The sequence below is a fragment of the Ceratina calcarata genome, unplaced genomic scaffold, assembly GCF_001652005.2.
Source record: "Ceratina calcarata isolate Rehan_Ccalc_2016 unplaced genomic scaffold, ASM165200v1 scaffold151.2, whole genome shotgun sequence".
NCBI classification, from domain to species: domain Eukaryota; kingdom Metazoa; phylum Arthropoda; class Insecta; order Hymenoptera; family Apidae; genus Ceratina; species Ceratina calcarata.
In genome coordinates this window covers 205166-227327 of record NW_017136308.1, presented here as the reverse complement: position 1 = coordinate 227327, position 22162 = coordinate 205166, and the positions used below count along the sequence as shown (strand labels likewise).

Here is a 22162-nt window from a genome sequence, read left to right as displayed (position 1 = left end):
ACACTAATTGTTAGTGGCGCGTCCTTTCTCCTCGTGGAAAATTGCTTGGCTTTCGAGCGAACGTGAAACGCTCTTCCTCTGCGGATATTCGCGCAATCAGGGGACCTCCTCTCTACGACTATAAGCAGACCGGATGGGAAAGATCGCGGATTATAGCAAATTGTACGTTTGATTAATAATACATTTCTATTTGAAAAACATTAAACAAGAAATTTGTAATTTGTTTAACAATATTTGTATGATCAATCTGTATGAAAGTATCAATTATAATAATAAATGATTATTTAATTTCTTTCTCTGCATTTATCTAATTTATTAAGTGTAAAAGGCAATAAGCAGATGGGAGAATCAGCTGCACATCAGGAACTTGCCCACCCACCATTCGAGAGACTTCTTTGCCTTTCACGAAACTCCCTACTCAATTCATCATGAAGTTGACCGAAAAACGAACATTCTGTTCCATCTAAAGAATTTTCGTTACAACGACTCCTAGTATAGCCGGAGCCGAGAATGTTATTAGTATCGTTACGCAACGCGTTCCAACGTTTCCGTTTGACATATTCTAATTAACGTTTGAAACAAATAATTTATGTTTGTACTGTAATAGCAATCACATTGAGGCAAAAGGTTCACTCGATTTTATTTACGGGTCGGCTGAATTGTGAGATCGACTCGCGAATTTTTATCAAAGGTAATTGAAACGTATTTTACAACTGAAAATATTATCTATTTAAATGCTACGCGACGTGACACGTAACAAGCTCCGTTTATTAAGACTATTCTAAAACACCTCAAGCGTTGTCAATTCTATCGGTGAAAATGTTCCCACGTAATAACGCAAAAACTCGTGCCGTTTGCCGTTTACCTCTCAATATACCAGCAACGACAAGTTTCAATTAAATGGAAACTACCTGAAAATTCCAACGACAGAATACTTGAGATTCCTGAAGAAGGAAGCTGGCTTTTGGACCGGTGTGCTGTGCTTGCGCAGGCACGTGGAAGAAACGCAAGAAAAGGTTTGCAGGACCGGTGGCCAACTGTATTTTACCTACACCACGCTGCGGTGTACTATGGTCAGGGCAAAAAGAATGCCAGCGGTTGACCGTATCCTGGGTCTTCTACGATAACCTATGCAAAAGACAGTTCGTGCGCGAGCTCCGGAGGAAGCGCAACGCCGCGCGCCGCGCCGCTTCTTCTTCACGGAATTCACGATACGGCCGGCTATGCATTATAGGGAATACGATATCCATCTTACGTCAGATCCATAGGATCTTATGGCCGCGGCGGCACCTAGCCGAGTCTGCAAAACGAACAAAAACCAGACTTGTGTTCGAAGAAATATCCAACAGTTTTCGTCCCGTGCAAACGTGCTCGTTTTGCGCTGAGGCTAGGTAGGCACTTGGCTCGGAGTACTCAACCGCAAAACCACCCAGTCAACCTCTCGTCCCGACCTTCGTGCCGCGATACGAGATGCGAAACTGTTGCTAACGGTCATCGTTTACTGACAGCTAAATACGCGAAATCATCGCCACTGGATATATTCCCGTTTAAAGACGAATCGGCAGATCACATTATTTTTTATGATTACTCGTATTTATAATTATTTACTTATGTACTGATTAAGATTATTTATTTTCTATTTTTCTATATTCTCATTTATTTGACTCAAAAATAGACATTTGTAATTCTGTTAGTATAAATAGTACAATGAAATAATTGCAATGCTAATACTACAATTTTAGAGGTAAACGTGGAAACAATTCTTGTTACTATGTTAAACAATTTACGTGAAATGTAAATGTGTACTTTAACGCTCAAATTACTACGTACATTCACCGGACTCTTGGAATAACATACTCGCTGATCCATTGTTCCGAACTCGAAGTCGAACGGATGACTATGACTGTTTGCACGTGAACCGGTGGCAGCATCAAATGTAAACATTCGATTTTACATCGCCGGGGGAGTCAATGTGCTACACAAATCAAATAACCGGTAAAAGTGGAACCGACCGAGCGGCCCAACCCAGTGTTGAACAAACGTTCACCGAGTTCTCCCGTGGCTGCAGCATCCAAAAACTGAGATTGATCGCGCAAACGGGTCCGTGGCAACGTAAACACTCATCCGGTCGCAGTTGGCGGTCGGGATCGATGAATGAATCTCGGCCGCCGAGTTAGAAATCCGCTGTTAGAAATTCGTTCTGGACAAACGCCAGACGGATCGAGTTCATGCAAATTCATGGGACGCCGCGTGGTCGCTTATGAGCGGACCGCAGCAAATGTGAAACGTGACGGAAAGAGACGACGGAAGGAGAACGAAGTGGGGGAAAAAAAAATGGAAAAATGCCGAGAGAATGAAAGAGGAAAAAAAGTTGGTGGAAAAGAGCGGACGCCGATGATCAAGATCGTACCGAGGCAGAATGCGCGTGGTTGAGAGTACGAAGGTTCGTGGCAGAGAGGAGAGCATGATTTCAATTTTAAATGCGAGTTCGCGGACCGTGTGGCTGCGAAAGAGAAGAGATACCCGAGGACGCTTCAAAAGTTCGAACGGCCATTGTGACCAAACCCCTCATACTTATGTGCATTCTATCGAATAACCGTGGAGACCACTGAATCCTTCAATGACTTCTCCTTTCTTCTCTTATTCCGATCTGAAATAACTTTTCTACAGAACATGCTGCGTGCAAAATTATTCAGAAAGCGCAACAACTTTGAAAATGGTTCAATATAATCTTGGACATCAATTTTATGAACGAACGACTCTATTCATTCGTATGACTGTATTTAAATAATTATCCGATTGGCTTTATCGTGATCGCGAGAGAGGATTCATCTTGTGTTGGCGTAGGAGAAAACAACCAGGCGGCACGGAGCGATTACACAATCCATGGTAGACGAGGTCGTATTCTGATCGCTTATCAAAATCGATTCGTCTTGCATCGAGCTTAATTACCCTCGAGGCAGGAATAATTGCGTCGAGATCAGATAAAGAACTACTCTACGACAAGCGTGCACGGAGTCCGATTAAAAATCGACCGAGAAGCGGAACTTGCTCTGTCTCCCATTACGAATAACCTTCGTTCTGTTCGTCAACATTTTCTACGCACGAACAATTCCAGTTACTTGCTGAACGACTACATACGTATTAAAGAAAAACAGGAAGTTTATGTGTCTGGTCCATTCTGCTCACGATTATCTAACTAAATTATGGAATCCAAGAAGTTCATTGCTCACGTAGACAACGCGTGTTTCACATACCGCTTCTTTCTTCTCTCCTTTTCCTTTCTGCTCGGTTCACGGCTTTTGCGAATTCCTTCGTTCATCTAAGTATCTTTTCCCGACCACCGACAACAATGTCCGCTGGGATGAAGACAATAGCCTCGACTGGACATTGATGGACTCGCCTCCCAGTTGACGCACGTTAACGATCGTGCCGTGGCTCGATCGCCGACCGGAACACGGCTTCAATGATGCTAGACGCGACACGCTCCGGGAAACACTTGGCCGAGGTAGAATTTAGACGACGCTTTTTGCATTACTTAGCACGTGGCGGTTAATCGGTTACGCTCGGGCATGTCTCTCGAGAGTTTAATTGATTGTGATACGAGTTCTTAATTGAGGAAATTTACCATCATTGTCGTATCGTTAATTTTTTTATTAAAACACTAATTGATGTAATAATTATGTATTGTATTTTGTTTGTATTACGACATATTTCAAAGTTTCAAAATTTCAGTTCTCAATTCCTCGGCTTTTCAAATTGTTAATCTTGTGCAAGTATTTAGCTCTCCTTTTCATGAATTCTGGCGCGAAGTGTGCAGGTCACTGAGAAATTCGCTGTATTTGAACCACCCGAAAGCAAACATTTTCGGTAGTTCTAAGAGCGAGCTAACAATCTAAACTATTATTCCTGTACCAGCCAGGGATATTTCGGAAATTCGCAGAAACAACGGTGACTCAGGGAGTCGAGGGGCTGAATTTTAGAGCGAAGTGCAATGACCGAATTGCGTAACGATTTGGAGACAGTGCCAGAATCGAAGCTCGATTTTTGATGTCAGTTTCGAAATCATGGGTCGACCGATGCGACGGTTCTCGACTCGCCCCGGTCCCTGGCAAGTGCCAAGCGGATTAACAAGCCAGACTTTGTTTCCCTTTGAAACAGTTTTTTCGTCGTTCACGCTCAACGAACCCACCGCGATCCCACACGCGTGCAGCCTCTTCGGCATCGCTTTGAAGAGAGCCGGCCGTTGCTCATGGCATCTTGTTCGTGATTCACGCCAGTCAAATTTCATGATTCGCAATAAACGCCAAATTGCAAGTAGAATTTGTGTATTCACCATACCATAAAATGTAACTCAATCTTCTGCTGTGGGAAGATAGGAATAAAAGAAATCCCTAGAGATTTTGTACAATAAACATGCTTAATCAATTATGATGGTATTCATATTTTCATATTTAAACACGTTTAAGAGGATCTGGGTTCTCAGCCCTTTTCCTAATAATCTGACTCCAGAATCTTCCACCCTTCCTTCGTGTGAACCACAATTAATCGTTCAACCAGAAACGACGTCCCGACTCTCCCTGATGATTTCTTTTCGTTCGAGTTCCCCATTGGGTGTAGACGGAAGCACTTAACTTGTGGAGACGATAATTGTGAACGCCGCACCAGTGGCAGTTCGAATAGGTCCGCATGTTTTGACACGACTCGAGAGGGTTCCCTGCTCGTCGAGCTGACGCATTAATCTCGTCCCCGCAGGTCCATCTAAACGGCCACTTGAGCCTGCAGGGATTTACACATCCAAGGGAAAACAAGTATACCTAAAATTCTTTGTCCTTTCCACTTACAGTCCTGTTCTCTCGCCGGACCGTGTAAACGAAACACCCAACTTTTTTCACGCGAAATTCGAGATCCCAGGAAGCAAAGGACAGATTGTACAGGTGATCCAAGAGTAACTGGTCGATCGGAGAAGGGCGCGTCGGTTGCGAGTTTAGTCCCACGACGACTTATCTCGTTGGGAGGTCAGGATGCGCCTTCTGCCTGGCCAAACGGATCTCTGATGTCGTCGATCATCAGATACTCCTTTGTCTTTGCCCAACCATCCACAAAATCCTTCCCTTTCCTGAGATTAGAGCCCCTGAAGCCTTCTTCTATCCACCTTAAATTACACCTTTCTCGTTTCTACGAATTTTACGATTCTTGAAAGGCAGGATATCACTTGATTTGTGTCTACGCGCATCGGCAGATTTATTACGTCTCTGTTCAAACGATGATTAGATCTTTCACCGTAGTACGCATTGATACCTGAACTCGTTGATGCAACACGTTTCAATAGCTGCACGAAACCACGCGCGGTGTACAATGTCAGAGTGTACAGGTATATATGATATTATAGGTGCAGCACGGATCTAAACTCCACGGATCGAAGTTCAGGGAGGAGTTTTGATCCTCAGGCGGCTTCCATCGAGCTGGTAGCAGGCGCATCGACCGGGAATATTCACGAGAGACGGGCATCCGGCTCGCGAACGCGTAGTTACCCTTCGCAACTGACCGATTATGTAAAACACGCTTCCACGGGTGGCCTCACCTCCCACCGTTATGTCGATCTGTCGTCTTCCTCGCGCTCGGACACATACACTTGCACGAGCTGCGTGGGTGCATCTACGAATCCACCCACTTGAATGAATCGTTCACTCGCCTCGATTGTGAATCGATCTTTGTTTAGGTGTCCATAACGATGATCCCTGTCGTAGTTGATGATGTTATAAACGTGAATTCCTTTCGTTTTTCACATCCATGTAGAATAAAGTCAAGATTTGTGGAACGCCATAGAGAATAAGGGACAGCACTGAATTTTAATATGCTTGCCATAAAGTCACCGCAATCTTTTTTATTCTAACCGAACACGCGTACACATAATAATTAAGTGACTCGCTCGGTTGAAATCTGCTGACCCGGATCTCTTTATGATCCAAATTTTCGGTGAGACAATCAGAGTGACTGCGAACTGACTCGGTCACTCGGCGGTCGAGTTTCGTGTCTAATGAGGCGGCGGGCCAATTAGTTTCAGAAAATGTCTTCCCAGGAAGCAATGGAGCCGAACAATGAGCGTGTGCGACGAAGAAAAGCGGCTAAGAGGCAGGGCCGCAGGAGCTTGGGAAGGAAAAAGAGAAAAGGAAACACGTGTAGAGGGAAGGAGGTAGGTTAAAGCCTGACTGCTAGTCTCGACGACGACGGCGCGGCGGCAGCAGCAGCAGATTCCTCGAGGACCTCCACAGCTTTCACAGTTTTTCACGGCTTCTTATTTTTGCCGACAAACGGACGCCGTTCCAGGAACCCGTCGGAATAATACCGAGCCGGACACGATCCTAACTCAGGACGAAAACTCCTCCTAACGACCGGACCATTGTTCCCCGCGAAATGTTCGCACGTGTGGAATAATGCCCCGCGGCGAAAACGCTGGAATCCTCTTCATCGCGCCACACTCCGCTCTGCTCTGCTCCGTTCTGCTCCGACCGCAAGATTATGGCCATCCCGTCTTCGACCCGATCTACACACCTTCGCCATACTCCGTACGCGAACTTTCGCTCACCCCTTCCCGTCCGGGTCCTTCCAGGCTTTTCTTTGTTTTAAAAAAGTGTACATACTTTGGCACTTTTGCACGTCTTGAAAAATTATACCCTTTCAAAAAGGAACAGTAGAGCAATGAATTTCTGGAGTTGGATATTGGATTAAACGAGGTCAAACTTTAAAAATATGGGCACAAAGTTAGCCACTTTAAACTGGCAATACCTAGAAAACTTGTTAATTGCAGTGAAAAATATTTCAAATAAGAGTTGAGTGGCTCCGATGGGAGTACAATTTAATATATAAATAGCTACGTCTCGCAATAATGAAGCTGAAATATACGCTGAGACGAGAGTCCGTAAAAAAGTTAATGTAATAAATCACATGATTGTCAAAGTAATTCAATGATCGTTTAAAAAAGTGTAGAACATCGAAGATATTCGCCGTTTAATTTACAGTTTAAAACGAATCATATTTTATTGCAATAAATTCTCCTAACTTCACTGAATTCATTTTGTACGATGCGTCAGCCACCCGCATTGAACATCAATATCCCTCAGCCTCATAAAGCACGCCAGTTCTTTCTACTTCGAAAAGCACCAGCATTTACTATTATGTATACATATGTACGTATATCCATATACCATACGTATGTATTTGTATACGCATCGTACTCGACGAATTTGTCAATCCACATTTCCACGGGTATTTGCATTTCGTGACGTTCAGAGCTTCGCATCTCTGGAACTGCAAATCTCTTTTAAAGAGTAAAGCAAGAAACGTTTCCGAAAATGCGAACGAACTTTTCAATGAGGGAACGGTATAGATATTAAACGATGAACGCACAATGCTCGATGATTAATTGTGTGTGTCATGGAACTCTGGAATACGTTAAACCTCGAGCCTCGCCCGATCTCTGGGCTTTGTATTTGCATAATGCCTCTTTGCTCGATAGCAGTCGATGCATTTCCGTGAAATCTCTTTTCCGAACGACGCGCCGCGACAGCCGAGCGCACGTTTCTTCCTCAAGCAGGATGCGTGATCGGCTTGAACGAGCGGTGAATTCTTTAATGGGACCCTACGAACGTGCCCTCGTGATACGGCGACACATTAGCGGGGCCCGTTCGAAATATTTAGATATGCGTCGGGACCCACGAAAGAGCCATTTATTCGCCTTAACTTAACCGGAGCCATTGTGTTCCTCGTCGCACGGGGTTCAACTCATTCCCTCGGGGATTACAGGATTTCACAGTGTGACGAGTTAACTTAGTAAGGGGTGGCGTGGGGAACATCTACTACACTTCCTTAATCGATTCCTTCCGTCTTCAGTTTATGCGTAGCTATGTAAATCCGTACGGTAAATAAATACAATTTAAATTAGTACATTATACATAATGTACATAATTTATATTACATACTGTTTAAATTATGAATTCCACAAAAAAAATTTTCTTCATATAATTGCAATTTTTATAGTGTAATTTCGTACACGATTTATGAAGACGTAATGAAACATGTTCCGATCACTCATGTAAATTACGTAATAAAACCAACGTAATCGACAACGACAATAAAGCTCAGATTTCTCTAAAGGATGCAAGCACTTAAGAAAATTTCCGTACGTCATCGAGATTGATTTCCTTTAAAGCAGAAGCGTGTTCAATCATGTATAAATCGCGCAACTGTGATCGCGACTTCGTATATACGATAAACGACGATCACCAAATAAACACGCGTGTAATAAGCTGTCATATTAACGATGGAGCGATTCTTTGAACGAGAATGAAAAACCGGTTTCCGATTTTTCATAGGTGACGATAAGAGTCCAGATGCGTATCCGCGAAAGGGCCTTCGGTTTACTTTAACCAGGCGCGTTCTATCGTTAGGGCAAAGGTATTCAAGGGCGACAGGAGAATGGAACGATGCACGCGGGTAAAGGGGAACCGGAGGTGAAGGCAGGAGGATGAAAAGCGGCTGCCTAGAGAGAGGACAAGCGAGATGAAATCTTACTGTGCCCGACCTGCTCTAATCTGCTTCGCCTTGGTAGCAGATGCTGTACAAACCTCTCGTCCTCTACCTCTTGTATCTATCTCTTTTTCCATCTTTCTTGCTCCACCTCTTCGCGTCCCCTATTCGCCTATCTTCCCTTCTGCTCCTGTATCGTGCGACACGGCCAACCCGTTCGAATATCTCCAACTTGTTCCACGGCACTTAACGAGAATGGAATTTCCATCCGATCGATCGAACTTCGTCCCGGAAGATTCAAAGAAGCGTGGGGGGATACGAGAAGAGAGAACGTTGCGAGCCCAGACTCTCGAATCTGCGAGTAAGGGCAACCTTCCGGCCGCTCCTCTACGTATCTCTTCCAATCGTGGCGTCTACACAATTATTGGCTAGCTATCGTTCAATCGACGCGACGTCTACCTCCCTAATTGAATTTATTAATACAATTAAGCCAAGAGAATTATGAGCACGGACACGAGTAACTGTACTCGATACCATTGAGTTACGACGATCGTTAGATCTTCGTGATTACGTTCATTATCGAACGCCCTATCGCCTTAGAAAAATAGACTTGAATGCTTCGCCATTACCTGCTCCCCTTTCATATTAATCTTTGCGAAAATGCTTGCGTGTCTTTGTATGCACTATGATGCATTCAATACGTACCTATTTACTTTGTTATCGAAAACAATAAAGATTAGTAATTCCTGAAGGGTAAATATTTTTTAGTTCTGGTCTCTATTACCGTCGAATATCTCTGGATGCTCCGTGAAGTTTTGTTCCCTGGCGGAAGGGTGATGGTAAACGGTTGAGTTCGACAAAATGACCCACGTGTCCAAAGGTTACCCTCGCGGTGATCCGCGCGGGCAAACAACAGAGATCGAGGATCACGATCCACGTAGGTATACACGTCTGCGATTTCAGACCGACCATAAATCCACGTCACGGAATGGATACTTTCGGACTAACTGTGATTCCGTATTCCCACTCTCCTTGTTGCTTTTTTCAAATATTTCAAATTAATATATCACCGGAGAAGTAACCTTTGTCTACAATTTCTATTCTTTCATTTTAATTCTCTCTACAATTATTCAGAAAAATCTCAATTTGTTCTTTTTTAAGTATGATTGTTTTCGTTATGAATATCTTAATTGTCAATGACATAAAATTGAAAACAATAAATTCAGTTTTATTACTATTAATTTAATTAAAACAGTAGAAAAAATACGTCAATCACCAAATTAATTGTTTATTATTAAGGACATAAAAACTAACACACATATAAAGTGTGAATTACCTTATCATACGACTTCGTAAACGTTATTAACTTGTCAGAGCAGTTAATTACAGCGGAAGTGTCGTTGTAGGAACCACGAGACCGTGCAGCGGTATGCTTCCTGCAGTTCCTATGCCGCGCAGGCGACTAGACGCACTGTTATTATTGTTGCACCCGCGAAAGGGGTGTTTGAAAGCTGGCAGCGTGTCGGGGACGTGCATAATAGCGCGTCTTTGTCGCGGCCCGTGGATGCAGGCTGCGGATATTAGTCGCCGCGCCAGACACGAGGAGGTTGTTACAGGTAAAAATAACAGATGCGAGGGCATGACAGAAAGAAGAGGAAGGAATCCCGAAACGCGCGAGACCGGTAAATGAGGCGGATAATGATTTCACACCCTGCTGAATATCTTGCTGGAAAAATTTAATAAGGGTCAAGATTTTCCCTCGGCGCGGCGCTTATCCCAAACCTCTTCAGAAGAGAAAAGCTTTGATTCTAGTTTCACGCAATTGTCAACGTCATTGCTTGTGTATTTGTAAGAAAATTGATAGAATGGCGACGACTTTATGAGCAAATTTATTATAGAATATTAGTTATCTGAAATAGAGTAAATATTCACTCGTTATTTAAGGGAATCTTTAATACTATCATTAAATAAATCCTCTTCCACTATTTATAGAGTTAGAATGAATGAGTAATACTAAATAACAGAATTAGACTTGAGGAAGTAGTACAATTAAAAAGGATGTACGATTCAGAATCAAAATGGCCCTCGAGCTAAAGAAACAAATGATCCCGAAGCCATTCGAAACAACAGCCGGAGTATCGACTGTTATAAAATCCAAGGATAAACGGCGCCAGATAATTGCACACCTGTTTCCGTCTCTATTTGGATTTGCACGTAGGCGCGTGGATTACAGCCTCTCGCGACAGGATTACAGGGAATCCGTGCTCGAGGACGTAGAAAATTCGGAGCGACTTTTAATCTGGCTGGCGCGTGCATATTCGGGGGCCGTGCTATTTCGAAAGGAAAGGGGTACAAAATATTCGGGAGGTGTGCCAAAACGGGATACATATGGAACGACGACCACGCGTCCCGCTTCCTGCATCCTGCTTGTAATATCGTGAATAATGACCGGCCGTTTTCTGGAACGGCTGCATTTTACGTCGCGAAGAAATCTTCCAAATCACGTAGCTAAAGATCCAGTTAACTGGATTTAAGACGGAGAGAAACGAATCGTGATGCGATCCATCGCGCCAGTCCTGACGCGTTATCGACGTCTGTCATCGTCATCATGCATACGACACAGCATGATCGTGGCATGACCGCGTTTTCTTGACAAGTGGAACCACCAGCACCGCTATAATCGTTTGGACAATTGCGAAAAGTGGCTGACCCTAATGGCACTTCGACTTTTAAGAGACGGAAATGCTATAGTATCATACTTTTAACCTTTATGCTAAATTATCTTTGGTGTATAAATGTACGAAATTATGTTCAGCCAAATGGCTAAAGGAACTTGTACTTGTAATAAGAATGACCAGTCGAAATGTCACATTGCTGACTTCCATACTTTGTACTCGTGTATCTATGAAACTATTTATATTGTAATTTATGTTCCGCAATACGAGCTTCGCGTTTCAGAAACGGGGATATCGACTAATCCAGTGTTAATAATTCAAGAATTGGAAACAATTTTATTCAATTGGGACAACGACATTCGAGCATAATCACCTTTCCCATTCGCGTGCACGAGAATTCTATGCAACATTATTGTGATAATTAAATCTTTCTTAATAGCGTTGTTTACCGCTGCCAAATGGGAGAGAATTATATAACGCGATTCGATTTTACTTACTACGTCACTCTATTATACGAGTGTAACGAGGTAACGAGTCCGTTTTCATTACCGCATTATCTTTCATCCGTAGAACGAGCAGAACATTGAGAAATCAGCATTGCGTCATTGTCTCCGCGTAACATGATCTATCTAAAACGATGGTCCCCGAACCGAGCAATTAAATCGTCCACCTTTGTGCGAGCACAAAGGGAGGGAAAGTCAGCTTCGTTTTATCAACGTCATCCATTAAAGATATCAATTCGACTCATAAATTCCCGTTCTCGCGGACACCTTTGTCCGCAGTCGGCCAGGCGGAATCGCGATTTCCGTGGGAAATGCAGGAGATCCTCGCGGAAGTCAGCACGCGACCATTACGTGGCTCCGATTCTTCGGTCCGATTGCGCAGCCCGTGGCGCGGCTAATGGTCCAAACAGCGAGGAGAAGTGGGAGCCTGCTTAAAACACTTATCCGACTGATCGAATTCCGTTCTCCTTTCCGACTTTGCGCAAACCCACGCCGCGTGCAGCTTTCATCCGCGATACAACAATCGCAGGCAGGCGTGCGTCACTTGGTTCCTATTTCCAATGGAATCGCTCGCCCGGAACGCTACGCGTGCACGGAAATCGGAACCCATTAACCAGCTCGAGTCTTTTTAATTACCCGACGAGTTTCGACTGAGGGCCGACGAGTATTTTCATTGTCATTTAATTTAACGCAAAAACGATCAATAAATCAAACGCAAAAATCCGAAGTTGACAAAAAAAATATAAAAAGTGGATTTGATTTTATACATTTTTTTCTTTTTAACAACGAACCGTAATTTTTACGTATTGTATTTGTAGCCCACTGTTCAAAATATCGCTTTATATGTATTGTTTGAAACTTTTATTGTATTTAGAGTTTGATATTGGGAAACAATATTATAAGAAAACAAGCATTTTCTCTTGTATGTGAAAATTGTGTTAAACTCGATGTCAGAGGGAAAAGGTAATGGGTACGATGATCGTTTATTCGTCGACCTATTATCCTTGGTACTCATGGACCGTTCCCGATACCGTTGATGAAGTGAAACGCTCGTTTCACGTCGTAAACCGGCGATAAATCGACAACCTAAAGAGCGTCTCGTAATTCTGGAAACTCTGCCCATTGATTAGATGATTTCCTGGGCGGACACTTTTAGCCCAGTCGATGTATTATCCTCTCACGGATTATTCTTCTCGTTTTAAGTGGTGTCATTACGATTGGCGTAACGCTTGTAGGCAATCTAAAACGTGTTAATCTAAATGCAACAGTCCACGAGAGTCGCCGCGCTGGTTTAGTGACTTGAGTACTAAGAAGATTATCGGCAAGTAAAATACTAACGAGCACGAAAACGTGCTACTCCGTTTCTCTCTTTGGCGAGACTCTCGTGTGCTTGTGTACATGTGTATTCAGTGGAAACCACAAGTTGTGTATAAGTACGCGACCGCTGCGTTGTGGGAATACGGATCAAGGAAGAAGCGTTTCGCAGATGGACGTTGCTCATAATTCAGGGAAAGACAGTGGCGGACGCACGAGGGTGCCACCAACAGGCCATGCAAACTCGCTATCTGATCGATTTAACTAAACGCCTCCACTATATCACCCTTAACTGATCTTCACCTTTCACCCTCTTATACACGGTAGACTGCGTTCCTCGTCTCGCCTCGCCTCGGTCTCGTACCTCTTCTCGTTCGCTCGCCACGAGCATCTCTACGACTACGAGTCTACGACCGACCAGCGGGGGCAGAGGAAAAAACGCGGCACTCGTGAGAAATCAGAGACGTGACCGCGGCGTCGATGACTTTTCGACCAGCCCAGGCCACACCGAACGACAACGCCACGTCGTCGTTCACGGCCTCGTTAACTTTTCCGATTCGAGTCATAAAACAATTGAAATTCATCGTTTGAACCGATGATCGGAGAATCGGGGTCAGAGCCATCCCGAGAAATCAGAGCGTGAAGAAAACGAAACGATCGTTGAACCGATGCATGCTTTCCTCGCGATTCGATTCTTCTTTCGCTTCGCTCGGTTCAGTTTTGTAATTGCGCAAAAGAGTTAACGGAGAGCTTTTGCGCGGTGGAATTCGTTGAATAGCCGGGCTCTTTAATTGTATGTAAAGTAAGATGTCGTCCCTTATTGTGCGCGGCTTCTAACCGAGGCAGACAAACAGATTTCACGTATTTTCCGTCACACTCGCTCCTCTCACGTTGCTCATTACGGGCTCTCGAGAAATCATCCAACGACCTTTGTTCACCTCGCGAGCCACGGAAGAATTCCGTCGTGTCGCGGACTCCCGGTGAAAAGGGTTTGTCGGGCTGATTGCCTGGAATTACCGTGATCGAGCCGCACCGACGAGCATTCGAATCGTGGACAAAGGCACGATACCGTGTTTCCAAAAGGAAACTGCGACGCGGAGAGCACCGTAAGGAAACTATTCTCAAATGTAAACGTTTGCGGTTAGAAACTTTCACAAATACCTTCCTCCGCATTGTGCTAAATATAGCATTTCTTATTTAAACATCTTATTAGAATATTGTCTACACAGAAACTCTCATAGAAATATTATTTATTTTCATGTTTAACATGAATTGGTCACATAGAAGAAAACTGATGAATTCAAATGACATTTGAAAATGCACTTTATGCGCTTGTGCAACGACAATAGACTGTGAGTTTTGCGTTCGTCTGAATATGAATAGATTTTTTTTGTCTGCGTTCAGTACTCGCAAGCAGTGTAATGAGAGTGCACACGACGCAGCTGCTGACATTTCACGTTACTGCTCGAATTATCATAATACACGCGTGTGCGCAGGCGCCAACATCCAGAAGAATACTTTTCGTGATTTCAGATAATTCGTTGATGGATCAGCTGCGTGTACCGCTGTGTCGATCGGCTCGTACCGAACGAGTCGCAGTCGAGCAGGTTGATTGTTCGCTCGGTCAAGCGCCGCATCAATTATTCAGAAACAATGAAAGACGTCCCAGGCACGCGGACCTTTTGCCGCTTCCTTATTGCCATCGCTCAATGTCCCCATGGCAAGATCTACGAGTATGCATACTGCACTTTTTTTTTTATTTCAGGGCGCGCTCGACTCACGGGAAAGTCCAAGGTTCGACGGAGCAATGACGACAATCTTCCCTGGAATTTATTGGTTTGATATATGCCCTGTAGGAATTTGTTTGAAACGGAATCTTCGGCTGGGATCTCGTATGAAATATTCGGTTAATGACGTCCTGTCGCAGAATAATTAAAAGGGAAGCTGATTAAATATTCTCTATTACATTTTATTATCAGTCAACGAATTATACATTCCCTATACAAGTTTAAAATTCATATCTCATTGAGAATAATAATTTAAATTCTGCTTGTGTCGACATGATTTGTTGATACCGCGGAACCATTAGTCAAACGGAGTACAATCTAAAGTAGACTCCCGAGGATAAGCCGACGACGAAAAAGACTTCAAGACGCGGTTGACCCCGGGGGGGGGGGGAGCGGGGTAGGGTGCATAAAACTGCGAGACACACCGTGCGACGCGATACGTGTGTCCCAATTGAAGAACTTTTAATTGCGCACCGGCGTGCAGCTGCAATTAAGGAATCTCAAGAGGTCTCTCGCACAGGACTCGAATCGTTAGTCGCGATATCGTGCGATTTAATCTACGCCTCCCGTTCGTTTCTTTTCTTTTGACTCGGTGCTCGTTAAGTCTCTTTCTGTGCACTGCTTTTCGCATTTTCCTTCCTCCTTACGTCAGGGAAGGCCGGAAATCAAATTTCAACTCTTTTCAACAAAATTTGAAACATTTAAAATTTTCTTCTTTCTATAAAGCGCCAGCGAAACTTTTTTAAGTATGGCATGCCAGAAATTCACGTTCGACCTTCACAGAAGAATTTTGGTGCCAGACTTGGCGAGCGGATGTAAAAAAGGATCGTCGACCGTTTGAAGGAATATTATTTTTGACAATTTTTTTTCGGACGACGAGACTCTTGGTGTCTGGATGTACATCGGTGTCGCCAAAAATAGGACAAGGATGGTGTCATCGGGTAATTTACTAGCTCGTTCTAATCTTGTTAGGGCTATTTGCTCTGAATTTCGATTAACATAACACCGATCATCTACCACGTGCAACAACATACGCGTCAGAAAACATTACAACTACATGACAGAACGAAGAATTCTAATTTACAAGATCTACACATGAATTTAAAGTGAATAAAAGATTCGTATTATATGAAATATGCAGAACTACATCAAATTTCAACAACAGATTGCAAGTAATTTTAAAATGAATGGAACGAAGTCTTGAGTTCGTTTCCATTAATCATATGTACAGAAATTTGCATAGACAATTCAACGGAATGAAGGGTGTATTCGAATTAATAGAATAATCGAATCGTTACGTAGTTATAAATCTCTGCGCAAGTTCGTTAAGATAAAGAGGGGCTGTTGATCTTTCGAAAGGTTAGAAGGCATCTGCCCACACGCGCGCGTACTCGGCTTCTGAAACGTTCGCCATCGCCGGCGGGCGTTCGCTCAATAAACTCGAAATCTGTTTGCTTCGCACACACGGTTTTTACTTTACACCTTTTAAGTGGTGTCACAACATTATCGCGCACTAGACGCCCACGCGCGTCCATCGGACAGTTTGACGCTTCACTTTGGAAAAGAACGCTGTTTGAACATCAGTGACGCTCGAAGCTATGAAATTTAATGCCAATCAATTTATCGTACTCCTCTGTACTTTTTAATATCAATCTTCTTGGAGATCTTTAAATAAGTATGAATGAAAAATTACTTCAATATCCTGTATCAGATCTAAAGTTCTTTCCTTGAATTGTGAGGGAGTGATAATACGTTTTATTGATCTCCTTTTTCATTATATCTAGGTCATATTATAATGGAATAAGGCAAATAATAATTGAAGAGAGAACTGTATTACTCTGAAATAGTTCGGAAAGGATGAACCTAATTTTTGAAGAAACGATCGCTCCTGTCAATAAAGCATTGTTTTGCTGTGGATACGTGAACGAATTAATGGCATGTGGCCATATACATGTACATATCCCGCGTAACATACGATCTAGTACACGTAGCGGTTACCGGTGTGCATGCATGATGATGACGATAGTTATGAGGCTTTCCTAATCTTCCCAGAGAATTATGAGCCTCCGCTGATTCTCCGAGAGGGATACAGCCATGCGAGTTTGCCTTCTAACCTTTAACCAAAGATAATCGAAGCGTGTCGAACGTTTTTCCGCGAATCGATCGATCCTGTTTCGCGGGATATTTTTTTTATATCAAACCAATTCGAATTTTTCACATGTATACATGGACATACCAGAGTTATATTGGAATTTTTTTGAATAACAGTGCAAACCGTTCGGGTTGGCCAATTTGCACTGATTACATTGGCGTCTGCGTTTGCTATGAAAAATCGAACAGGGGAAATGATACGCAACGTGTCGGTATGTTCACTATGGACCGGAATGGAGCAGAAATTCGCATAATTGGCTTGGCAGGTGCACCGATTTAATTGCCGAGCTTTGTGCAAAGGAGTCGGGTGGGACGTGATGCAACGCAAAGAATTCTGTCCCACGAATGTTTAATAACAGAACGTTCAGCCGAGTGCGTACGTGTGCAAGTTACTTAACTTAAGAACCCTTGAAAAATTCTCAAGAAGCTCGAATAAAGCTGGGCTAATTAAGATCGCGACGAGAGAAATTCGAAAAACTTAATCAAGTATTAATAAACGCGACGGATTATGTTAAGCAAATTTCAAAGACACTGTTCGGATCTTGAACCCGAGACCTTTCATCTCCGCTCGAGCACCATTACATAAAGTTCCGTCGCCCGCAAAAAGTCGCAGAATTGCCAGGGGCTCGCTAATTTAATTGCCAGCTGCGGAGCGTGCTCGCCGAAGAGATGGGCGGCGTTCATACGCCAGAACCGATCGTACAGGTGTATAGTATCGATAATAGTACGGTTATAATAACAGACAACGGGGTACTGGTGTTGGAGCATGTATAGTTCGCACTCGTAGTCACGTCGAGATGAACAGATTCTTAAAACGATTATTGAGAACAGGAATAAAAAGTGTTAAGAGCTGAATTTTTTTAGCTGCGTCTCGGATGATCTCGACGATGCGGTTATTTCGGTGTAAATAGAAAAGGTAAACGTATGTTAAAATCGTCGATCGCGTGATGTTTGCAGTTGCAACGGCATCATATAGGTATAGTCATTCCAAGAGGAATGGTATTATTCGCCTAAGTGACGCCTTAATGAAATCGCCACCACGGGTGGTAGCACGCTTCACTATTATTTAATTGCGCGCCGCTATTAGCGAGATTTTTCCCCCGTGTAATTCGCTTAACGATGCCTCCGACTTGCTACCTGAAACAAGACGATCCTCGTCTTGGGTGCCATTGGGTCGTGAGAGAATGCGCTCACAATTTTAATAGGTTGTACGTGTACTTACAATACATATACATATATTATTTTGAATTATTGTAAAATANTGTCGCATAATTACGTAGTACGGTATTCAATAATCGAGATGAAGAAACGCCTGCTCGTGACAGGACGATATGGAATTTTAATGAGACAGGTTTCATTTCGGATACCGTTTAATTACATCGCGAATCGGACGCTTCTTGTTGCGTGAATTAATTCCTCGACGTCGTGTGACCGTGCTTTCATTTAATTTCATTTAATTATTGTATCAGGCGAAATTACTTTCATGAAGAGCCTGTCACATAGCACGGATAGCTTCGCAAAATAATGCGAAAAATTTATGAGTTGGATTTTGATAAGTTGAATAAGTTTCGACAAGTTAGACGCGTTTTCCGTTACAATAGACCATTCTTTACTGATAGTTCTTTACTGATAAATGTGACGATTATCATATTTAGAATTTTTCATTTTCCTCATAAACATTAAAAAATTTACTAATAGCTTTTTCCAATGCCATGAATATTACTATAGAAAATTTCTTGGGTCTTAATTTTTGTATTAGCCTTATCAAAAGCAATCAGAAATTACAAATTTCTTAGTCATACTCCAAATAAACCTATGTTTAACTGAGATGTCAACTCGTGGAAATACATCATTGCTCCGATTTTTTTTAATGATCTTATTCCTTGGTCTCCCTTTGTGAACAAATATCATTTAACAATTGCGCCTAAGAGTTCGGAATAATCACGGTAACGAGGCAGGTAACGCGGCGCATTATTATCAATTTAATTGGTAGGTCGTGCCAATGTATTGAATCGATACAGAAGGGCCGTCCCGAACAATCGGCACAAAGAAAACAGGCCTTCGACAAAGAAATTAATAAATCAGGCTATGGTAGAAGGTCACTTCGCCGACCCGGTGCTTCGTAAATCTACAGGCTTTTCAGCATCTCACCATAAAAGAAACGTTCGCCTAATAATCATTTTAACCCTATCCTAACTCGACCTTTTTTCTAACTCTCTCCTCACCGCATCTTTCTATCGTAAAATGTGTCACTTATTAAGCGCTTGCTATAATTGTTGTCTACTGACTATGTCTACGTCTATTCTTTGTTCTTGTTAAATAGAAACTACCGAGGAGGTAGAAAACAATTAAAGCGAAGGACAATATCAAATCGCTAAATTATTCATGATCAAGTAAATTCTCCGAGTGATAAAGAAATGGCTAGACGACTGGCTAAAGAGTTTAAAAACTTTTTACCACTGAAAGATCGAATTCAATGCAAAGTCTAGCAACTTTTGTAGTAACAGCTTAATAAAGTCGTTCATCGGTCGCATATCAAAGTTTCAAATTAATATTTACGTCACTCATAGTTCCAAATATACTCAGACCAAGTTTTAAGTGGATAAGCCTGTGCTCAGCGGTTTAGCGGGGCGTAACCGTGCCAATGAAGTTAAAGAGTAGTCATAAAATCGCATATCGCGAGCCAGAACCCCCCTTTGGATAGATTCTATTCGAGCGCCTCTTCAACTCGAGAGATGAAAAAAGGAAAAGTTATCGATAGCCGAATTAATCCGAAGGGCCATGTGCGCCAAAAATTCATGCACGGTGTTAGCACCGAATTTAATTGAGTTCTTTGGCACGGACTATGAAAACCCAGGGACAAATCAAAGACGAATCTTACCTTGACGAGCAGGTGGATCGGCTGGCTGACGCTGAGTGGTTTACCTCTTCTGGCCTTTCCGCCTCCGCCACCCAAACACTTTATCCACGGCATTCCTCGAGTGTTTTCTCACCTCTCCGTTGCCCCTTGTTCGCGACTCCGTTTCCTCTTCTCCCTTCCACCGATCTTTTTCGCTTCTCTTCCTGCACACCTCGTTCTCTTTCCGTAAAATCCTTCAAGGCCTCATTGACTTGCCGCTCGTATCTACGATGCGCGATCGCCCCATCTCACGGATCGAAAGCTTTCAAACCAGATCAAACTGATCAAGAGATTCTTGAATTGGCGATTACGCTTTCCGATCGTATCGAATTTGAGACTCTCCCAATCAAAGGTTTCACCGATTCGTCACTGATTTGTAAACAGTCCAGTGCCTCTCCCAGGCGAACCACGCGCACCGTGAATCTGCATCGAAAGGGAGTGTCTCCGATATTACGAGTTGATTACATGCTCGTTGTCACCGCAATGGATAATTAATCGTTCTTCATGCAGCATGGTTTCGCTCGTTACGCGCGGTTAAATAGATTCGCTCGTTCAAAGGCTGGGTACAACGTTGCGCGACACAAAGTCACGACTGTGGATGATTACGAGCTGTTCCGCGATACGAAAACACTGCGCGGTGGGGAGCATCGGTACTTTTCTGCGTTTCCACGCCGACTTTCGTACGCGTCGCGCGTCGGCGTGAGCACCAGCGACGAACAACGTCCTCTCTCGCGCGCGGCTCCCGCAACACTGCCGGCTGTCGACTTCCCTATCGTCGATTTTATATACAACGCCTTGACAGACAGGGTCACCGTTTCCCTTATCTCCGTTCCGTCGACGTCTCCGCGATCAACCCCTTCGCATTATACATGCGTCTTTTTACTTTGCGATCTCGAGGAAAGGATTAATTTCTGGATTATACGAAAAAAAAAAGTATTTCAATTTTTCACGCACTAGGATTGAATTTTGATCACCTCGATTCTTTAGATATCTATAGAAACATGAGTCAAATCGATGTTCACTTTGTAGTTCACAGGGTTGTAAGATTTAATCTCTGTGATTGGATTAGCTTCTGGCGATTGTCAACGCGATTGTCCATTGATCTGTTTAATTAATCCCCGATTCCTGCTCGATGAGCTGCCGAGATTATTGAGGAAGCTCGGCCGACGATAGATTGCAATTTCCTCTCAATGAGTGTTTCACCATTGATTCCCTAATCCCTCAAGCTCCAATTCTTCGAGCATTACTGAATCAACTCTCAACGTTCAAAAATTTTTTCCCATGAAATTTTAGTCCACTATACTTCGTATTTTTTTTTTTAAGTGTCAGTAATTTCCATTGTAATTGTCAAACAAAATTATGGTTGTCAAACGTTAGTATCGTTCTGAGCGCGTGAGAATGGAGCGGTGCGCGTGTCGAACAACTCGATTTAATGAGCATCGGGTTTTCTCGACCAGCTCGCCCCGCGGCCTACCGTCGACTGACAGAAAATACCAGGCGGGACCTCGAAGAGCGCTCCGCGAGGGCCGAACAGAGGGGCGGAAGGAATCGACAATCCGTGTTGAAACGCAGCGCATCTCCCCGCATCTGCGCCTCCTGCGCTACTGATCCGATTCCGCTTTCGTAACATTCACAAACCGAAATCTTCATTCACGTTATTGTTGTTTTTCGCCAATACTGAATCACTGAATGTTTACGACCAAGCTTCTTATTGGTTTTGATCGGTTCGTTCACGATATCTTTACGACAGTGTCAACTGCTGACGAGTTGGAGTTTACGTAACTCAAACTTTCTTTTATCTACGCAAGAGAATCCGTGAGGAATACTTAGAAGAGGATTTCCTTTAGATTTCATAGGTACCTCGTGAAAATGATTCGAGCATGTTTTTACAAAGGTATAGGTTTCGAAACTCGTACACACATAACAGATGAAAATAGATCCCTCGAACTAGTGGCTGAAGTCTAATAAAATTTGTACACTTGTACAAACATTCTCGTGACATGAGTTCACCCCTTGGACTGATACTCATATTACTTTTTGCCTTCCCCCATCTATCATTTGTAATATTAACATTATGTATTACCATCCATCATGGTTACGATCCAAACACGTTACAAATAAACATAAATAGATACAAAAGTTAAAACTTCGTGCGTGCAACGCTACCAGCTTAAATACCTGGATTATCAGGGTGGTTGCTACTTATCAACCAGTGAGTAAATTCAAGGTATGACACGGCAACGGTAGGAAGTAGTGTCGATGGAGAACTGTCGACACATATCCCGGACGAAGGCAAATTACATT

At 43.1% G+C, this 22162-nt stretch overlaps 1 protein-coding gene across 7 annotated transcripts in view; it reads right to left on the bottom strand.

Moving 5' to 3' along the window:
* by (focal adhesion protein tensin) overlaps positions 1-21300 on the bottom strand; it is a 132178-nt gene extending 110878 nt beyond the window's left edge. For 2 of the 7 annotated variants that reach the window (XM_026819429.1, XM_018036554.2), the window contains exon 1: positions 19841-21300. In XM_026819429.1, the coding sequence (XP_026675230.1) occupies positions 19841-19933 (93 nt within the window). In that variant the 5' untranslated portion in view covers positions 19934-21300. The remainder of the gene's footprint in view (positions 1-19840) is intronic. The other 5 variants (XM_026819428.1, XM_026819427.1, XM_018036556.2 and 2 more) reach the window with 5 other exon arrangements.
* Between the last annotated feature and the right edge of the window lie 862 nt (positions 21301-22162).